This window comes from Triturus cristatus, chromosome 8 (genome assembly GCF_964204655.1).
Source record: "Triturus cristatus chromosome 8, aTriCri1.1, whole genome shotgun sequence".
NCBI lineage: Eukaryota > Metazoa > Chordata > Amphibia > Caudata > Salamandridae > Triturus > Triturus cristatus.
The window spans coordinates 1,693,066,318-1,693,082,319 of NC_140591.1; the positions used below are offsets into that span (position 1 = coordinate 1,693,066,318).

At 49.0% G+C, this 16,002-nt stretch overlaps 1 protein-coding gene across 1 annotated transcript in view; it reads left to right on the top strand.

Moving 5' to 3' along the window:
* Nucleotides 1-16,002, top strand: part of LOC146808624 (NACHT, LRR and PYD domains-containing protein 12-like) — a 730,950-nt gene that overhangs the window by 242,894 nt on the left and 472,054 nt on the right. The window contains exons 7-8 of the mRNA XM_085623648.1: nt 6,010-6,183; nt 11,360-11,530. Of these exons, the coding sequence (XP_085479774.1) occupies nt 6,010-6,183; nt 11,360-11,530 (345 nt within the window). The remainder of the gene's footprint in view (nt 1-6,009; nt 6,184-11,359; nt 11,531-16,002) is intronic.

The following is a 16,002-nucleotide window of genomic DNA, read 5'->3' on the forward strand; positions in this document are numbered from 1 at the left end:
GGCATCGAAAGCTCCCAAGCTTAAAGATCCCATTTCGGCACCGAAAACTCTATTGGCACCGAAAATATCGTCGGCACCGAAAACATCATCGGCACCGAAAATTTTACCGGCACCGAAAACTTCGCCGGTACCGACACAGCCATCTAAGGGCCATTCTGCAAAAGACTCTACCGATTGTCCAAAACATAGATTGGAACCCAAAAAATCGACACCAAAGCCAATTACGGAGGATCATGAACTTTTCCACCCTGATCCAACGCAAAGGAAAATGAATATCAATACCAAAACTGGATATGTCACTGCTGTGCCATACAAAAAAAGGAAGCTGGACTCAACACCTTCTTCAGCTCCTCTAAAGAGAAAGGACTCAGCCACTTCACCCATTTGTCCTTCCTCTCTTGCACCACCTCTTACTCCACCCCCCCTCTCTCCACCTCCTTTACCTCTACCATCCCCTTCACATACACCACCTCCACAGGATGATGATGATCTCTTAGGGGGAGGGGGTAATCCGGATGATCTGTATGATCCTAATGATCCTTTCGCAAATCCGGACACCGTACCCTTAGACGACTGGGCTTACACACTACCTGATGTCCCAGATCCTACTGCATACCCTTCCAAACCCTCACCTCCAGATGACCACCTAGGGTTTGGGCAACTCATCAACAGGGCAGCACTTTATCATGGCGTCACCATGCACTCAGATACGCCTGAAGAAGACTTTTTGCTAGACACATTTGAACAGTCTAAAAAAACAGTTAAAATTTTACCCATGATTAAAGGGGTCATAAAACACGCCCCAGAAGTCTTTAAAGACCCCGTACGGGCCAGGGTACTTAACTCCCGAATCGAAAAAAAGTGTAGACCTGCCCCAGAGGACCCTGCTTACATTAAAGGACAGCTCCCTCTAGTCTCTTTAGTAGTTTCCAACGCCGGAAAGCGGGCTAACTCCCAAACAACTGGAGACACACCGCCACCAGACAAAGAGTCTAAGCTATTAGAGGCCTCAGGTAAAAGGGTTGCAGCACAAGCAGCTAACCATTGGCGCATTGCCAACACACAAGCCCTATTGGTGCGCTATGACAGGGCTCATTATGATCAATTGGAAGACCTTTTACAACACTTACCAGATCAATATAAGACCCAGGCCAATTACCTCATCCAAGAGGGAAAGCTCATATCTAATGCGTCTATTAAATATGCACTAGACGCTGCGGACACTGCCTCTAGGGCAATCAACACTAGCGTACTTCTTCGACGCCATGCAGGGCTACGTATTTCAGGCTTTAAGCCAGAAGTACAAACTACAATATTGAACCAACCATTCAACCAGGAACAGCTGTTTGGACCAGCAGTAGATACTGCATTGGAAAAAAATGAAAAAAGATACAGAGACTGCTAAATCAATGGAAGCATTACAGTCTCCACAACCACGTGGCTCCTTTCGACGCTCCTTCTATAGAGGAGCCTCTAAAAATACTGGAGCAGACACCTCATCCACTTTCAGAACCTCTACGCAAACATCCCCCAATAGAGGATATTCTAGAGGAGGATATAGAGGAAACAACGCCAAGGGACGAGGTCGAGGCAATACCAACACTCGCACCTCCCCACCACTAAACAGTGACTTTCCTCCACTCCCCCCAGACCATTCCACTCCAGTCGGGGTAAGACTCAAACAGTTCCTACCTGTCTGGAACTCCATTACAATAGACAAGTGGGTAAGACAAATTATCCAATTTGGTTACTGCCTAGAACTCACAAATGCCCCCCCAACATACCCCCCAAACATCGTCCAATGTCACAAGAACATCTTACACTCCTCAAGCAAGAAGTTCTTTCCTTACTTCAAAAACAGGCAATAGAACCAGTTCCACTCCAGAATCAGGGCACAGGAGTGTACTCCCTATACTTCTTAATCCCCAAAAAAGGACGAGACGTTAAGACCCATACTCGACCTCCGACTACTCAATCAGTATATACACTCGGATCATTTCCATATGATCACTCTTCAGCAAGTGCTCCCACTACTACAACAAGCCGATTTCCTTGCCACACTAGACCTCAAGGACGCCTATTTTCACATTCCCATGCACCCTGCTCACAGGAAGTACCTGAGATTTGTGGTGGACGGACAGCACTATCAGTTCACTGTCCTCCCATTCGGAGTGACTACTGCGCTAAGGGTCTTTACAAAATGCCTAGCAGTAGTAGCAGCAAATCTCAGGAGACAACAAATTCACGTCTTCCCATATCTCGACGATTGGCTCATAAAAGCCAAATCATTCAGCAAATGCGTTCTGCATACTCACCAAACTATCCTATCCTTACACAACTTGGGATTCACCATCAATTATCCCAAATCTCAATTACATCCCTCCCACATACATCAATATCTGGGAGCTACCATAAATACCTCCAAAGCTATAGCGTACCCCAGCCCAACCAGGATAGCCAACATACAAGCTCTCCTCTTAAAATTCCAACCCCAACACTCTCTTCCAGCAAGAGTGTTCATGCAACTCTTAGGCATGATAGCGTCATGTGTCTTCATTGTGCCTTACGCACGACTTCAAGATGCGTCCCTTACAAGAGTGTCTCGCTCATCAGTGGAATCAGGCTCACGGACAACTTTCCGATCTGGTGTTGGTGGACAGCCGCTCGCATCGCTCACTAAAATGGTGGAACACCATAAACCTGTCCAAAGGGCGACCGTTCCTAGAGCCTCTTCCACAGATAGTGCTGACAACCGACGCATCTCTTACAGGATGGGGAGCCCATCTCCTAGGACACACCACTCAGGGCAAATGGACCACACAACAAAAACTGCTCCATATCAATTACCTAGAACTTCTAGCAGTGTTCCTGGCGTTGAAGTCATTCCAAACACTTCTAAAGAACAAGGCTGTCCTAATCCGGACGGATAACATGACAGCCATGTATTACATACAAAAACAGGGGGGGACACATTCTCTCCAGCTGTCACAGCTAGCACAGAACATTTGGAGATGGGCAATTCCCCAACACATCTACTTGCTAGCGGAACACCTTCCAGGAGTTCACAACCAAATTGCCGATTTGTTGAGTTGACAAACACAACAAATCCACGAATGGGAATTACACCCACAAGTCCTACTCCCATTCTTCCAAAGATGGGGCCAACCAGACATAGACCTGTTCGCCACACAAGAAAACGCAAAATGCCCAACCTTCGCCGCCAGGTATCCCCACCCACAGTCGAAGGGCAATGCGATATGGATGAACTGGTCAGGCAGATTTGCGTACGCTTTCCCGCCTCTCCCACTCATTCCATTCGTGGTACGCAAGCTCAGGCAACAGTCTCTCAAACTGATACTAGTGGCTCCTACTTGGGCACGTCAGCCCTGGTTCACAACACTACTGGAACTCTCTCTAGTTCCACATCAAAAGCTGAACCTCTCCCAGTCCTTACTAACCCAGAACCATGGAGAAATCAGACACCCAGATCCACAGCAACTCAACTTAGCGATCTGGCTCCGGAAATCCTAGAGTTTGGTTACCTCAACCTACCACCAGACTGCATGAATATTATTAAAGAGGCCAGACGGCCTACTACCAGAGCGTGCTATGCGGCAAAATGGAAAAGATTTGCCATTTACTGCACTAACAATGATATACGCCCCCTAGATGCATCTATCCAAAACATCATTTGCTACCTAGTACACTTGCAAAGATGTAATTTAGCGCACTCATCCATACGTCTCCACCTGGCAGCATTAGCAGCCTACTTGCCAAATCGACAACACTTGTCACTATTTAAAGTGCCCGCTATCAAAGCCTTCATGGAAGGCCTTAAGAGGATTATTCCTCCCAGATTACCACCCTCTCCAGTGTGGAATCTAAATATTGTGCTCACAAGGCTCATGGGTCCCCCATTTGAACCTCTACATAAATGCGAACTACAGTTCCTCACAAGAAGGGTAAGTGAAATACAAGCCTTAACCATACAAGAACCATTCCTACAACTACATCGTAACAAAGTGGTTCTTAGAACAAATCCAAAGTTCCTGCCAAAAGTCATTTCTCCATTCCATCTGAACCAATCAGTCGAGCTGCCAGTGTTCTTCCCAAATCCCGACTCTGTAGCCGAAAGAGCTCTTCATACTCTAGACGTTAAAAGAGCCCTGCTTTATTACATCGACAGAACCAAATCTTTCCGCAAAACCAAACAATTGTTTGTTGCTTTCTCCCCACCACATAAATGCAACCCCATTTCCAAATCAGGGATAGCCAGGTGGATAGTTAAATGTATCCAAATCTGTTACCAAAAGGCTAAACGCACACTAACCGTTCCCCCTAGAGCGCATTCCACGCGCACTATAGGGGCTTCCATGGCATTCTTAGGAAACATTCCCTTAGAAGATATTTGTAAGGCAGCCACATGGTCTACAACACACACCTTCAATAAACACTACTGTGTTGACGTGCAAGCGAAACAAGAAGCTTCTTTGGGTCAGGCTGTCCTTAAAACCTTATTCCAAACTGCTGCAACGGATACAGGCGACCACCGCTAGGGGAGATACTGCTGTATAGTCTATCCTAAGTGTGTGATCTGCAGCTCATATGCCTCGAACGGAATGTGCTACTTACCAGTATGCATCTGTTCTTGGCATGTAGAGATGCAGAGCCACACACGCCCACCCACCTCCCCGGGACCTGTATCCGTTCCAGCATACTCTTACTTAGACATTACACATGGACATCCTTTTCTTCATTCTTACACACTCCATCGTTTCCCATCATGGCGAAAAACAATCTGAGGATGGAGTGGATGCCCATGTGCACTGTTGTCCAGAGGAGGAGTCACCTATCTCGTGACCAAAAGGCTTCTTCCGAAGACAACAACAACCTGCAATCATCCGAGCCCAACACCAGATGGCGATCTTATCCTAAGTGTGTGGCTCTGCAGCTCTACATGCCAAGAACAGATGCATACTGGTAAGTAGCATATTCCTTTTGAGGCATAATTTGGCATTACACATTTTTTTTTAAATCATTCAGATATGTAGCTGTTTTACTAATGATGTTTTATAAATAGCAAGCATTTATTTTGGGAAACAGCGTTTTCACCGCAACCGTTACAACGCATGCATTTACCCTGCATGCCGTTGCAACGAAAATGGTGTGCAGCAGTGGTTAGAAGCTGTTGGATTTAACTCCAGCCCCTTCCCTACAGTTGCACACACTGGAGTTGGAATAGAAAATGAATCTATTCCAACTTCCAGCGCACCCCCAACAGCAAGTCAGGGTAAGGTTTGGCGTTGCAACGGCATGGTGGGTAATGGCATGCGTTGTGACGTCACATAACCATTTAATCTATGTCATGAATTTTATTATTGGTGAATGAGACAAGATTACATCACCATCTAACCAAGCACTCCAAGAAAAATCAGCTGCAGTGTCATTTAAACACGTTTTAACTTTAAAATAAATCATCAACCATTGCCCATGAAAAAAAAAATAACCAGTCTTTAAAATTAATATAAAAATAAATAACACATTTTAAATCCGGTGTGTCACTGAAGATCAAGGAACTACTTTTAGGCGGATGTGAACAACGTGCACAGGCCTTTGAGTTTCCCTGCTGAAGTCTGTGGAGGGCGGAAGCAAAGTGTGAACGACGTTTTAACGGACCAATGGGTGAAGTTTTCTTATCAGAAGCCCGTCTATGCTACATAACAAGCAGTGTATTAATAGGCAGGTCACCGCAACAAGTGCTAAAGTTGTGACTTTACCATTTACACCACAGCAGTGGGTCTCCAGCATAAACAACATATTTATATGTTTATGTACATCTGCCAGTCTGAGAACTCCTCTCATGAGGTTCCTATATAAACAGGGCGTGGTCGGATGTGTCACTAGAGGGGAATAAGTCAAGGACGGGAAGGAAATGAAGATAAAACTGAAGCTGTGATGCCCCTGTCTGTGCTCTGCTTTATTCCTCTCCATACCTCTTCTGTCCTGCAGGTTGGATTACTGCTACCTCACCAATTCATGCTGCGAAGACCTCGTCTCTGTCCTGAAAACAAACACATCTCTCACAGAGCTCGAACTGAGCTGGAATAAAGAGCTACGAGACTCTGGAGTGAGGAAGTTGTGTGAAGGCCTAAAACATCCCAGTTGCAAACTACAGACGCTGAGGTACAGAGCTGTGCAGGTCTTATCATGTCATTGATTTCTCAAATATACATCGTAGGTGAGGCTCACACATATATTTTAAAAATGCCTTGAAATGTTTACATGATTGCCTCTTTTCTGTTAATGTCGTGAGAAAGGCACCCATTAATAACATTTGTGAATTAAGTCAGATTTGTGAAGTGGGGGTACCCAAGCCCCAATCCATGGTCATGAAAGAAGCCCCTCTCATGGTGCAGAGGGGCACTTTTTAAAGCCTGTTTCTCAGGTATTTGCGCTCAAATGGAATAGGTCTTAACCAGAGGGCAGGTCTGTCCCTTCCAGTGAGGGCACCTACCGCACCAGTCTCCCTGCCGTTACCAGACCTGCTGCTGGATACGAGGCCAAGGAATGTCAGTGAGATATGGGGGGCTCCGAGGCCCTCTTCACATTCTGCAGGAGGGAGCTGTAAGATGAAAGGCAAAGCAGGCTGCAGAGAGGGGCAACTGTAAGATGAAAGGTAGAGCAGGCTACAAAGAAGGCAGCTGTAAGATGAAAGGTAGAGCAGGCTGCAGAGAAGGGCAGCTGTAAGATGAAAGGTAGAGCAGGCTGCTGAAAGTAGCAGGTGTAAGATAAAAGGCAGAGCAGGCTGCAGAGAGAGCCAGCTGTAAGATGAAAGCTAGAGCAGGCTACAGAGAGGGGCAGCTGTAAAATGAAAGGAGGAGCAGACTGTAGAGAGGGGCAGCTGTAAGATGAAAGGTAGAGCAGGCTGCAGAGAAGGGAAACTGTAAGATGAAAGGTAGAGTGTGCTGTACAGTGGGGCAGCTGTAAGATGAAAGGAAGAGCGGGCTGCAGAGAGGGGCAACTGTAAGATGAAAGGTAGAGCAGGCTGCAGAGAGGGGAAGCTGTAAAATGAAAGATAAGGCAGGCTGCACAGTTGGGCAGCTGTAAGATGAAAGGTAGTGCAGGCTGCAGAGTGAGGCAACTGTAAGATGAAAGGTAGAGCAGGCTACATAGAGGGGCAACTGTAAGATGAAAGGTAGAGCAGGCTACAAAGAAGGCAGCTGTAAGATGAAAGGTAGAGCAAGCAACAGAGAAGGCAGTTGTAAGATGAAAGGCAGAGCAGGCTGCACAGAGGGGCAGCTGTAAGATGAAACGTAGCACAGGCTGCAGAGAGGGGCAACGTTAAGATGAAAGTCAGAGCGGGCTGCACAGTGGGGCAGCTGTAAGATGAAAGGAAGAGCAGGATGCAGAGAGGGGCAGATGTAAAATGAATGTTGGAGCAGGCTGCACAGTGGGGCAACTGTAAGATGAAAGGTAGAGCAAGCTGCAGAAAAGGGCAGCGGTAAGATGAAAGATGGAGCAGGCTACAGAGAAGGCAGCTGTAAGATGAAAGGCAGAGCAGGCTGTAGAGAGCGGCAGATGTAATATGAATGGTAGAGCAGGCTACAGAGAAGGCAGCTGTAAGATGAAAGGTAGAGCAGGCTACAGAGAAGGCAGCTGTAAGATGAAAGGCAGAGCAGGCTGCAGAGAGCAGCAGCTGTAAAATGAAGGGTAGAGCAGGCTGCAGAGAGGGGCAACTGTAAGATGAAAGATAGCACAGGCTGCAGAGAGGGGCAGATGTAGTATGAAAGTCAGAGCAGGCTGCACAGAGAGGCAGCTGTAAGATGAAAGGATGAGCAGGCTGCGGAGAGGGGCAGCTGTAAGATGAATGAAAGGTAAAGCAGGCTGCACAGAGGGGCAGCTGTAAAATGAAAGGTAGAGCAGGCTTCAGAGAGGGGCAACTGTAAGATGAAAGGTAGAGCTGGCTGCAGAGAGGATCATCTGTGAGATGAAAGGTGGAGCAGGCTGCAGAAAGTAGTTCACAGTGTGCTTAGACAGCAGCGCTGCTCAGGTTCATGGTATGCTTAGACAGTAGAGCTGCTGAGGTTCACAGTGTGCTTAGACAGTAGCACTGCTGTGGTCCACGGTGTGCTTTGACAGCATCGCTGATGAGGTTCATAGTGTGCTTAGACAGCAGAGCTGCTGAGGTTCATGGTGTACTTAGACAGCAGAGCTGCTGAGGTTCATGGTGTGCTTAGACAGCAGAGCTGCTGAAGTTCACAGTGTGCTTAGACAGCAGAGCTGCTGAGGTTCACGGTGTGCTTAGACAGCAGAACTGCTGAGGTTCACGGTGTGCTTAGACAGCAGAGCTGCTGAGGCTCTCGGTGTGCTTATACAGCAGAGCTGCTGAGGTTCATGGTGTGCTTAGACAGCAGAGCTGCTGAGGTACATGTTGTACTAAGACAGCAGAGCTGCTGAGGTTCACCGTATGCTTAGATAGGAGAGCAGCTGAGGTTCATGGTGTGCTTAGACAGCAGAGCTGCTGAGGTTCATGGTGTGCTTAGACAGCAGAGTTGCTGAGGTACGTGGTGTGCTTAGACAGCAGAGTTGCTGAGGATCACTCTTTGCTTGGACAGCAGAGTTGCTGAGGTTCATGGTGTGCTTAGACTGCAGAGCTGCTAAGGTTTACGGTGTGCTTAGACTTCATAGCAGCTGAGGTTCACGGTGTGCTTTGAGAGTAGCACTGCTGAGGTTCACGGTGTGCTTAGACAGCAGAACTGCTGTGGTCCACGGCGTGCTTTGACAGCAGAGCTGCTGAAGTTCATGGTGTGCTTAGACAGCAGAGCTGCTGAGGTTCATGGTGTGCTTAGACAGCAGAGCTTCTGAGGTTCACGGTGTGCTTAGACAGAAGAGCTGCTGAGGTTCATGGTGTGCTTAGCAGAGTTGCTGAGGTTCACGGTGTGCTTAGACAGCAGAACTGCTGTGGTCCACGGTGTGCTTTGACAGCAGCGCTGCTGAGGTTCATGGTGTGCTTAGACAGCAGAGCTGCTGAGGTTCCCGGTGTGCTCAGACGGCAGAGCTGCTGAGGTTCCCGGTGTGCTCAGACAGCAGAGCTGCTGAGGTTCACCGTAAGCTTAGATAGGAGAGCAGCTGAGGTTCATGGTGTGCTTAGACTGCTGAGCTGCTGAGGTTCATGGTTTGCTTAGATAGCAGAGCTGCTGAGGTTCACGGTGTGCTTAGACAGAGCTGCTGAGGTACGCGGTGTGTTTAGACAGCAGAGTTGCTGAGGATCACTCTGTGTTTAGACAGCAGATGTGCTGAGATTCATGGTGTGCTTAGACAGCAGTGTTGCTGAGGTTCATGGTGTGCTTAGACTCCAGAGCTGCTGAGGTTCATGGTGTGCTTAGATAGCAGAGCTGCTGAGGTTCACTGTGTGCTTAGAAAGCAGAGCTGCTGAGGTTCATGGAGTGCTTAGACTGCAGAGCTGCTGAGGTTCACGGTGTGCTTAGACAGCAGAGCTGCTGAGGTTCACGGTGGGCTTAGACAGCAGAGTTGCTGAGGTTCATGGTGTGCTTAGACTTCAGAGCTGCTGAGGTTCATGGTGTGCTTAGACAGCAGAGCTGCTGAGGTTCATGGTGTGCTTAGACAGCAGAGCTGCTGAGGTTCATGGTGTGCTTAGACAGCAGAGCTGCTGAGGTTCACGGTGTGCTTAGACAGCAGAGCTGCTGAGGCTCATGGTGTGCTTGGACAGCAGAGTTGCTGAGGTTCATGGTGTGCTTAGACTGCAGAGCTGCTGAGGTTCACGTGTGCTTAGACTTCATAGCAGCTGAGGTTCACGGTGTGCTTTGACAGTAGCACTGCTGAGGTTCACGGTGTGCTTAGACAGCAGAGCTGCTGAGGTTCACGGTGTGCTTAGACAGCAGAGCTGCTGAGGTTCATGGTGTGCTTAGACTGCAGAGCTGCTGAGGTACATGGTATGCTTAGACAGCAGAGCTGCTGAGATTAGCATATAGGAGGCATCTTCGTAAATTCTCTCGTTACGTGACCTATGATCACTCTCGGTGATTCTTTCAAAGAAGAATAAGCACGACTGCCAATGGTTCCCTTCATCATGAGGCTACAAAGATAAACATAGAAGAAGGACAACTCAACCAAGTCCTGGTACAGCGTCATATCATGCTTGGAGTTTAATGTATCAGGACTAGACCCGGGCCCTCATCAAAAATAGGAATAATTGGAATTATTTGCCCTCCCATGCTGTGCTTAAAAGAAAAGGAAAAGGCACAGGCAGGGTCAATAGGCCAGGCCTCGGCTGGCATTGCAATGGTATAATGCTTTTTTTGCCATAATTTGGCATTACACTTTTTTTTTTTTAAATCATTCAGATATGTAGTTGTTTTACTAATTATGTTTTTTAAATAGCAAGCATTTATTTTGGGAAACAGCGTTCACACCGCAACCGTTACAACGCATGCATTTACCCCGCATGCCGTTGCAACGAAAAAGGTGTGCAGCAGTGGGTAGAAGGTGTTGGATTTAACTCTAACACCTTCCCTACTGTTGCACACACTGGAGTTGGAATAGAAAATGTATCTATTCCAACTTCCGTGCTCCCCCGACAGCAAGTCGCGGTAAGGTTTGGTGTTGCAACGGCATGGTGGGTAATGACATGCGTTGTGACGTCACATAACCATTTAATCTATGTCATGAATTTTAATATTATTGGTGAATGAGACAAGATTACATCACCATCTGACCAAGCACGCAAAGAAAAATCAGCTGCAGTGTCATTTAAACACTTTTTAACTTTAAAATAAATCATCAACCATTGCCCATGAAAAAAAAAATAACCAGTATTTAAAATTAATATAAAAATAAATAACACATTTTAAATCCGTTATGTCACTGAAGATCAAGGAACTACTTTTAGGTGGATGTGAACAACGTGCACAGGCCTTTGAGTTTCCCTGCTGAAGTCTGTGGAGGGCGGAAGCAAAGTGTGAACGACGTTTTAACGGACCAATGGGTGAAGTTTTCTTATCAGAAGCCCGTCTATGCTACATAACAAGCAGCGTATTAATAGGCAGGTCACTGCAACAACTGCTAAAGTTGTGACTTTACCATTTACACCACAGCAGAGGGTCTCCAGCATAAACAACATATTAATCTATTTATGTACATTTAGCCCCGCCTCTGCCAGTCTGAGAACTCCCCCAAGGAGACTGCTATATAACCAGGGCGTGGTCAGATGTGTGAGGCGGGGATGTGTCACTAGAGGGGAGTAAGGCAAGGATGGGAAGGAAATGAAGATAAAACTGAAGTTGTGACGCCCCTGTCTGTGCTCTGCTTTACTCCTCTCCATATCTCTTCTGTCCTGCAGGTTGAATAGCTGCTCCCTCACCGATTCACGCTGCGAAGACCTCGTCTCTGTCCTGGAAACAAACTCCTCTCTCACAGAGCTCAGCCTGGGCGACAATAATCTGGGAGACACTGGAGTGAAGAAGTTGTGTGAAGGCCTAAAACATCCAAACCGCAAACTACAGAAGCTGAGGTACAGAGCTGTGCAGTTCTTATCACGTCATTGATTTCTCAAACATACATCGTAGGTGGAGCTCACACATATATTTTTAAAATACCTTGAAATGTTTACATGATTGCCTCTTTTCTGTTTATGTCGTGAGAAAGGCACCCATTAATAACATTTGTGAATTAAGTCAGGTTTGTGAAGTGGGGGTACCCAAGCCCCAATCCATGGTCATGAAAGAAGCCCCTCTCATGGTGCAGAGGGGCACTTTTTAAGCCTGTTTCTCAGGTATTTGCGCTCAAATGGAATAGGTCTTGACCAGAGGGCAGGTCTGTCCCTTCCAGTGAGGGCACCTCCCCCACCAGTGTCCGTGCCGTTAACAGACCGGCTGCTGGATACGAGGCCAAGGAATGTCAGTGAGATATGGGGGGCTCCGAGGCCCTCTTCACATTCTGCAGGAGGGAGCTGTAAGATGAAAGGCAGAGCAGGCTGCAGAGAGGGGCAACTGTAAGATGAAAGGTAGAGCAGGCTACAAAGAAGGCAGCTGTAAGATGAAAGGTAGAGCAGGCTGCTGAGAAGGGCAGCTGTAAGATGAAAGGTAGAGCAGGCTGCTGAGAAGGGCCAAGTCCAACAGCTCCGCACCTCTCTGTTCTACAAACCTGAGAGATAGATCTGCTGTCAGAGCTCTGCACCTTTCTGTTCTACGTAGGCTGAGAGATAGCTCTGCTCTCAGAACTCCACACCTCTCTGTTCTATGGACCTGAGAGATAGCTCTGCTCTCAGAGCTCTGCACCTCTCAGTTCTACGGAGTTGATAGATAGCTATGCTCTCAGAGCTCTGCACCTCTCTGTTCTACGTAGGCCGAGAGATAGCTCCGCTCTCAGAGCTCTGCACCTCTCTGTTCTACGTAGGCTGAGAGATAGCTCTGCTTTCAGAGCTCCGCACCTCTCTATTCTGCATAGGCTGAGAGATAGTTCTGCTTGCAGAGCTCCGCACCACTCTGTTCTACATAAGCCGAGAGATAGCCCTGCTGTCAGAGCTCCACACCTCTCTGTTCTAAGTAGGCCGATAGATAGCTCTACTCTCAGAGCGCTGCACCTCTCCGTTCTACGTAAGCTGAGAGATGGCTCTGCTGTCAGAGCACTGCACCGCTCTCTTCTATGTAGGCTGAGTAATAGCTCTGCTGTCAGAGCTCTGCACCTTTCTCTTCTGCGTAGGCTGAGAGATAGCTCTGCTGTCAGAGCTCTGCACCTCTCTACGTAGGCTGAGAGATAGCTCTGCTCTCAGAGTTCTGCACCTCTCTATTCTACGTAGGCTGGGAGATAGCTCTGCTGTCAGAGCTCTGCACCTCTCTGTCTATGGAGCTCAGAGATAGCTCTTCTGTCAGAGCTCTGCACCTCTCTACTCTACGTAGGCTTTGAGATAGCTCTGCTCTCAGAGCACTGTACCTCTTTGTTCTATGTAGGCCGAGAGATAGCTCTGCTCTCAGAGCTCCGCATCCATCTGTTCTGCGTAGGCTGAGAGATAGCTATGCTCTCAAAGGCTGAGAGATAGCTCTGCTCTCGAAGCTCTGCAACTCTCTGTTCTATGTAGGCCGAGAGATAGCTCTGCTCTCAGAGCTCCGCACCTCTCTGTTCTACGTAGGCCGAGAGAAAGCTCCGCTCTCAGAGCTCTGCACCTCTCTGTTCTACGTAGGCTGAGAGATAGCTCTGCTTTCAGAGCTCCGCACCTCTCTATTCTGCATAGGCTGAGAGATAGTTCTGCTTGCAGAGCTCCGCACCACTCTGTTCTACATAAGCCGAGAGATAGCTCTGCTGTCAGAGCTCCACACCTCTCTGTTCTAAGTAGGCCGATAGATAGCTCTACTCTCAGAGTGCTGCACCTCTCCGTTCTACGTAAGCTGAGAGATGGCTCTGCTGTCAGAGCACTGCACCGCTCTCTTCTATGTAGGCTGAGTAATAGCTCTGCTGTCAGAGCTCTGCACCTTTCTCTTCTGCGTAGGCTGAGAGATAGCTCTGCTGTCAGAGCTCTGCACCTCTCTACGTAGGCTGAGAGATAGCTCTGCTCTCAGAGCTCTGTACATCTCTGTTCTGCGTAGGCTGAGAGATATCTCTGCTGTCAGAGCTCTCCACCTCTCTATTCTACGTAGGCTGAGAGATAGCTCTGCTGTCAGAGCTCTGCACCTCTCTGTCTATGGAGCTGAGAGATAGCTCTTCTGTCAGAGCTCTGCACCTCTCTACTCTACGTAGGCTTTGAGATAGCTCTGCTCTCAGAGCACTGTACCTCTTTGTTCTATGTAGGCCGAGAGATAGCTCTGCTCTCAGAGCTCCGCATCCCTCTGTTCTGCGTAGGCTGAGAGATAGCTATGCCCTCAAAGGCTGAGAGATAGCTCTGCTCTCGAAGCTCTGCAACTCTCTGTTCTACGTAGGCCGAGAGATAGCTCTGCTCTCAGAGCTCCGCACCTCTCTCTTCTATGTAGGCCGAGAGATAGCTCTGCTCTCAGAGCTCTGCAACTCTATATTCTACGTCAGCTGAGAGATAGATCTGCTTTCAGAGCTCAGCACCTCTCAGTCTACGGAGCTGAGAGATAGCTCTGCTGTCAGAGCTCTGCACCTCTCTATTCTATGTAGACTGAGAGATAGCTCTGCTGTCCTAACCCTACACCGCTATTCTATTAGTTACTGAATTGAGTCCTCTGTAGTCCACACAGAACCGGAGTTCAGGTGTGGCTCCCGGCGCAGCAGCTTTGGGGACCAAGACCACGGGGCTGGACCAAGGACTGCTGGAGGACTCAACCACCCCTAGCGCAAGCATCTTGGAGACCTCCTCCTTGATGCAAGCTCTGACCCTGTCAGTTACCCTGTAAGCCTTGTGCTTCACAGGTAAGCTGTCTCCTGTGTCCACATCATGGACGCACCAATCGGTGACACCAGGAACCAGGGAGAACAGGTCAGGGAACTGCCCCAGCAACTGGCGGCAATCTTCCTGTTGTTCGGGCGTCAGGGAGGGTGAGAGGTTAACTCCATCCACTGACCCATCTTTCTCAGAGGCCACTAAGAGGTCAGGAAGAGGCTCGGTCTCCTCTTCCATTCCGTCATCAGTGGCCAGCAACATGCCCACTTCGGTCCTCTCTAAGTGGGGCTTAAGGCGGTTAACATGTAGGACCCTCAAAGGGTTCCTGGGAGACTGCATGTTCACCAGGTAGGTGATTGGACTTTTGCGCTCCACAACCTCAAATGGACCTGTCCACTTATCCTGAAGTGCACACGGTTCCACTGGGGCCAAGACCCACACCTTTTGTCCAGGTTGAAGCTCTACCAGAGTGGCATTCTGGTCGTACCACCGCTTCATCTCTTCCTGGCTGGCTTCCAGATTTGCCTCAGCAAGTTGCCTGAAACGCCTAGTCTGGTTTCGGAAGGCCAGCATGTAACTATATACATTCTGGGGAGGTTTCCTGGGAGATGGCTCCCAGCCTTCCTTTACCAAACTCAGAGGCCCTCTTACCGGGTGACCATACAGAAGCTCAAAGGGGCTGAACCCTAAAGACTTCTGTGGCACCTCTCGGTAAGCGAAGAGGAGGCATGGCAAGAGGAAGTCCCACTTACGCCTCATTGGACCGTCCAGGCCCATGACCATGCCTTTGAGGGTTCGGTTGAATCTCTCAACCAACCCATTTCCTTGGGGGTGGTAAGGAGTGGTGAACTTGTAGGTTACCCCACACTCCTTCCACAGGGATTTCATATATGTGGATATGAAATTGGTCCCCCTGTCGCTCACCACCTCTAGAGGGAACCCCACTCGGGAAAAGATTCCCATCAGTGCCCGTCCCACCACGGGGGCCGTCACTGTCCTCAGAGGGATGGCTTCAGGGTACCGGGTGGCATGGTCCACCAAGACCAGGATGAACCTGTTGCCCAGGGCTGTCTTGGGGTCCAGAGGCCCAACAATATCAATACCCACTCGATGGAATGGCGTACCGACCACAGGGAAAGGTTGCAGAGGAGCCTTGTGCTTCCCTCCGCTCTTACCACTTGCCTGGCAAGTCTGACAGGTTCTGCAGTAGGAATCTGAATTCTTATGTGTGAGACCGGCCTCACGGCGTATGCCCTCCCGATCATCCAGCCAACCTGCAACCACCCCCAAGACACGGCATCTCCGACTCCGGCCGCCCCAGCCACACAGACCCGAGGGCCGGCCAGAGTCCCCGACAGACTCGACACCCTACCACGCATGCCCGACCGAGGGAGCGGGAACCCCCGAGCCAGACCAAGAGGCGCCAGCCCAGTCACACCTCGGATCGCCTTCCCCCGGGAGGACTCGATCGGCCACCAGGCCCCTGGGGAGCAGGCGCCTCGCCTGCCGAGCGTCTGGGGACCCTCCCAGACCCACCTGAAAAGACCAAAGAAACGAGCGGCAGGAAATCCCGCCGAACCCCCTCAGTCACCAAAGGCCCCTCTCTGCGAGGACTCCGGACTTCAAAGGGCAGGGGGAGTATAATA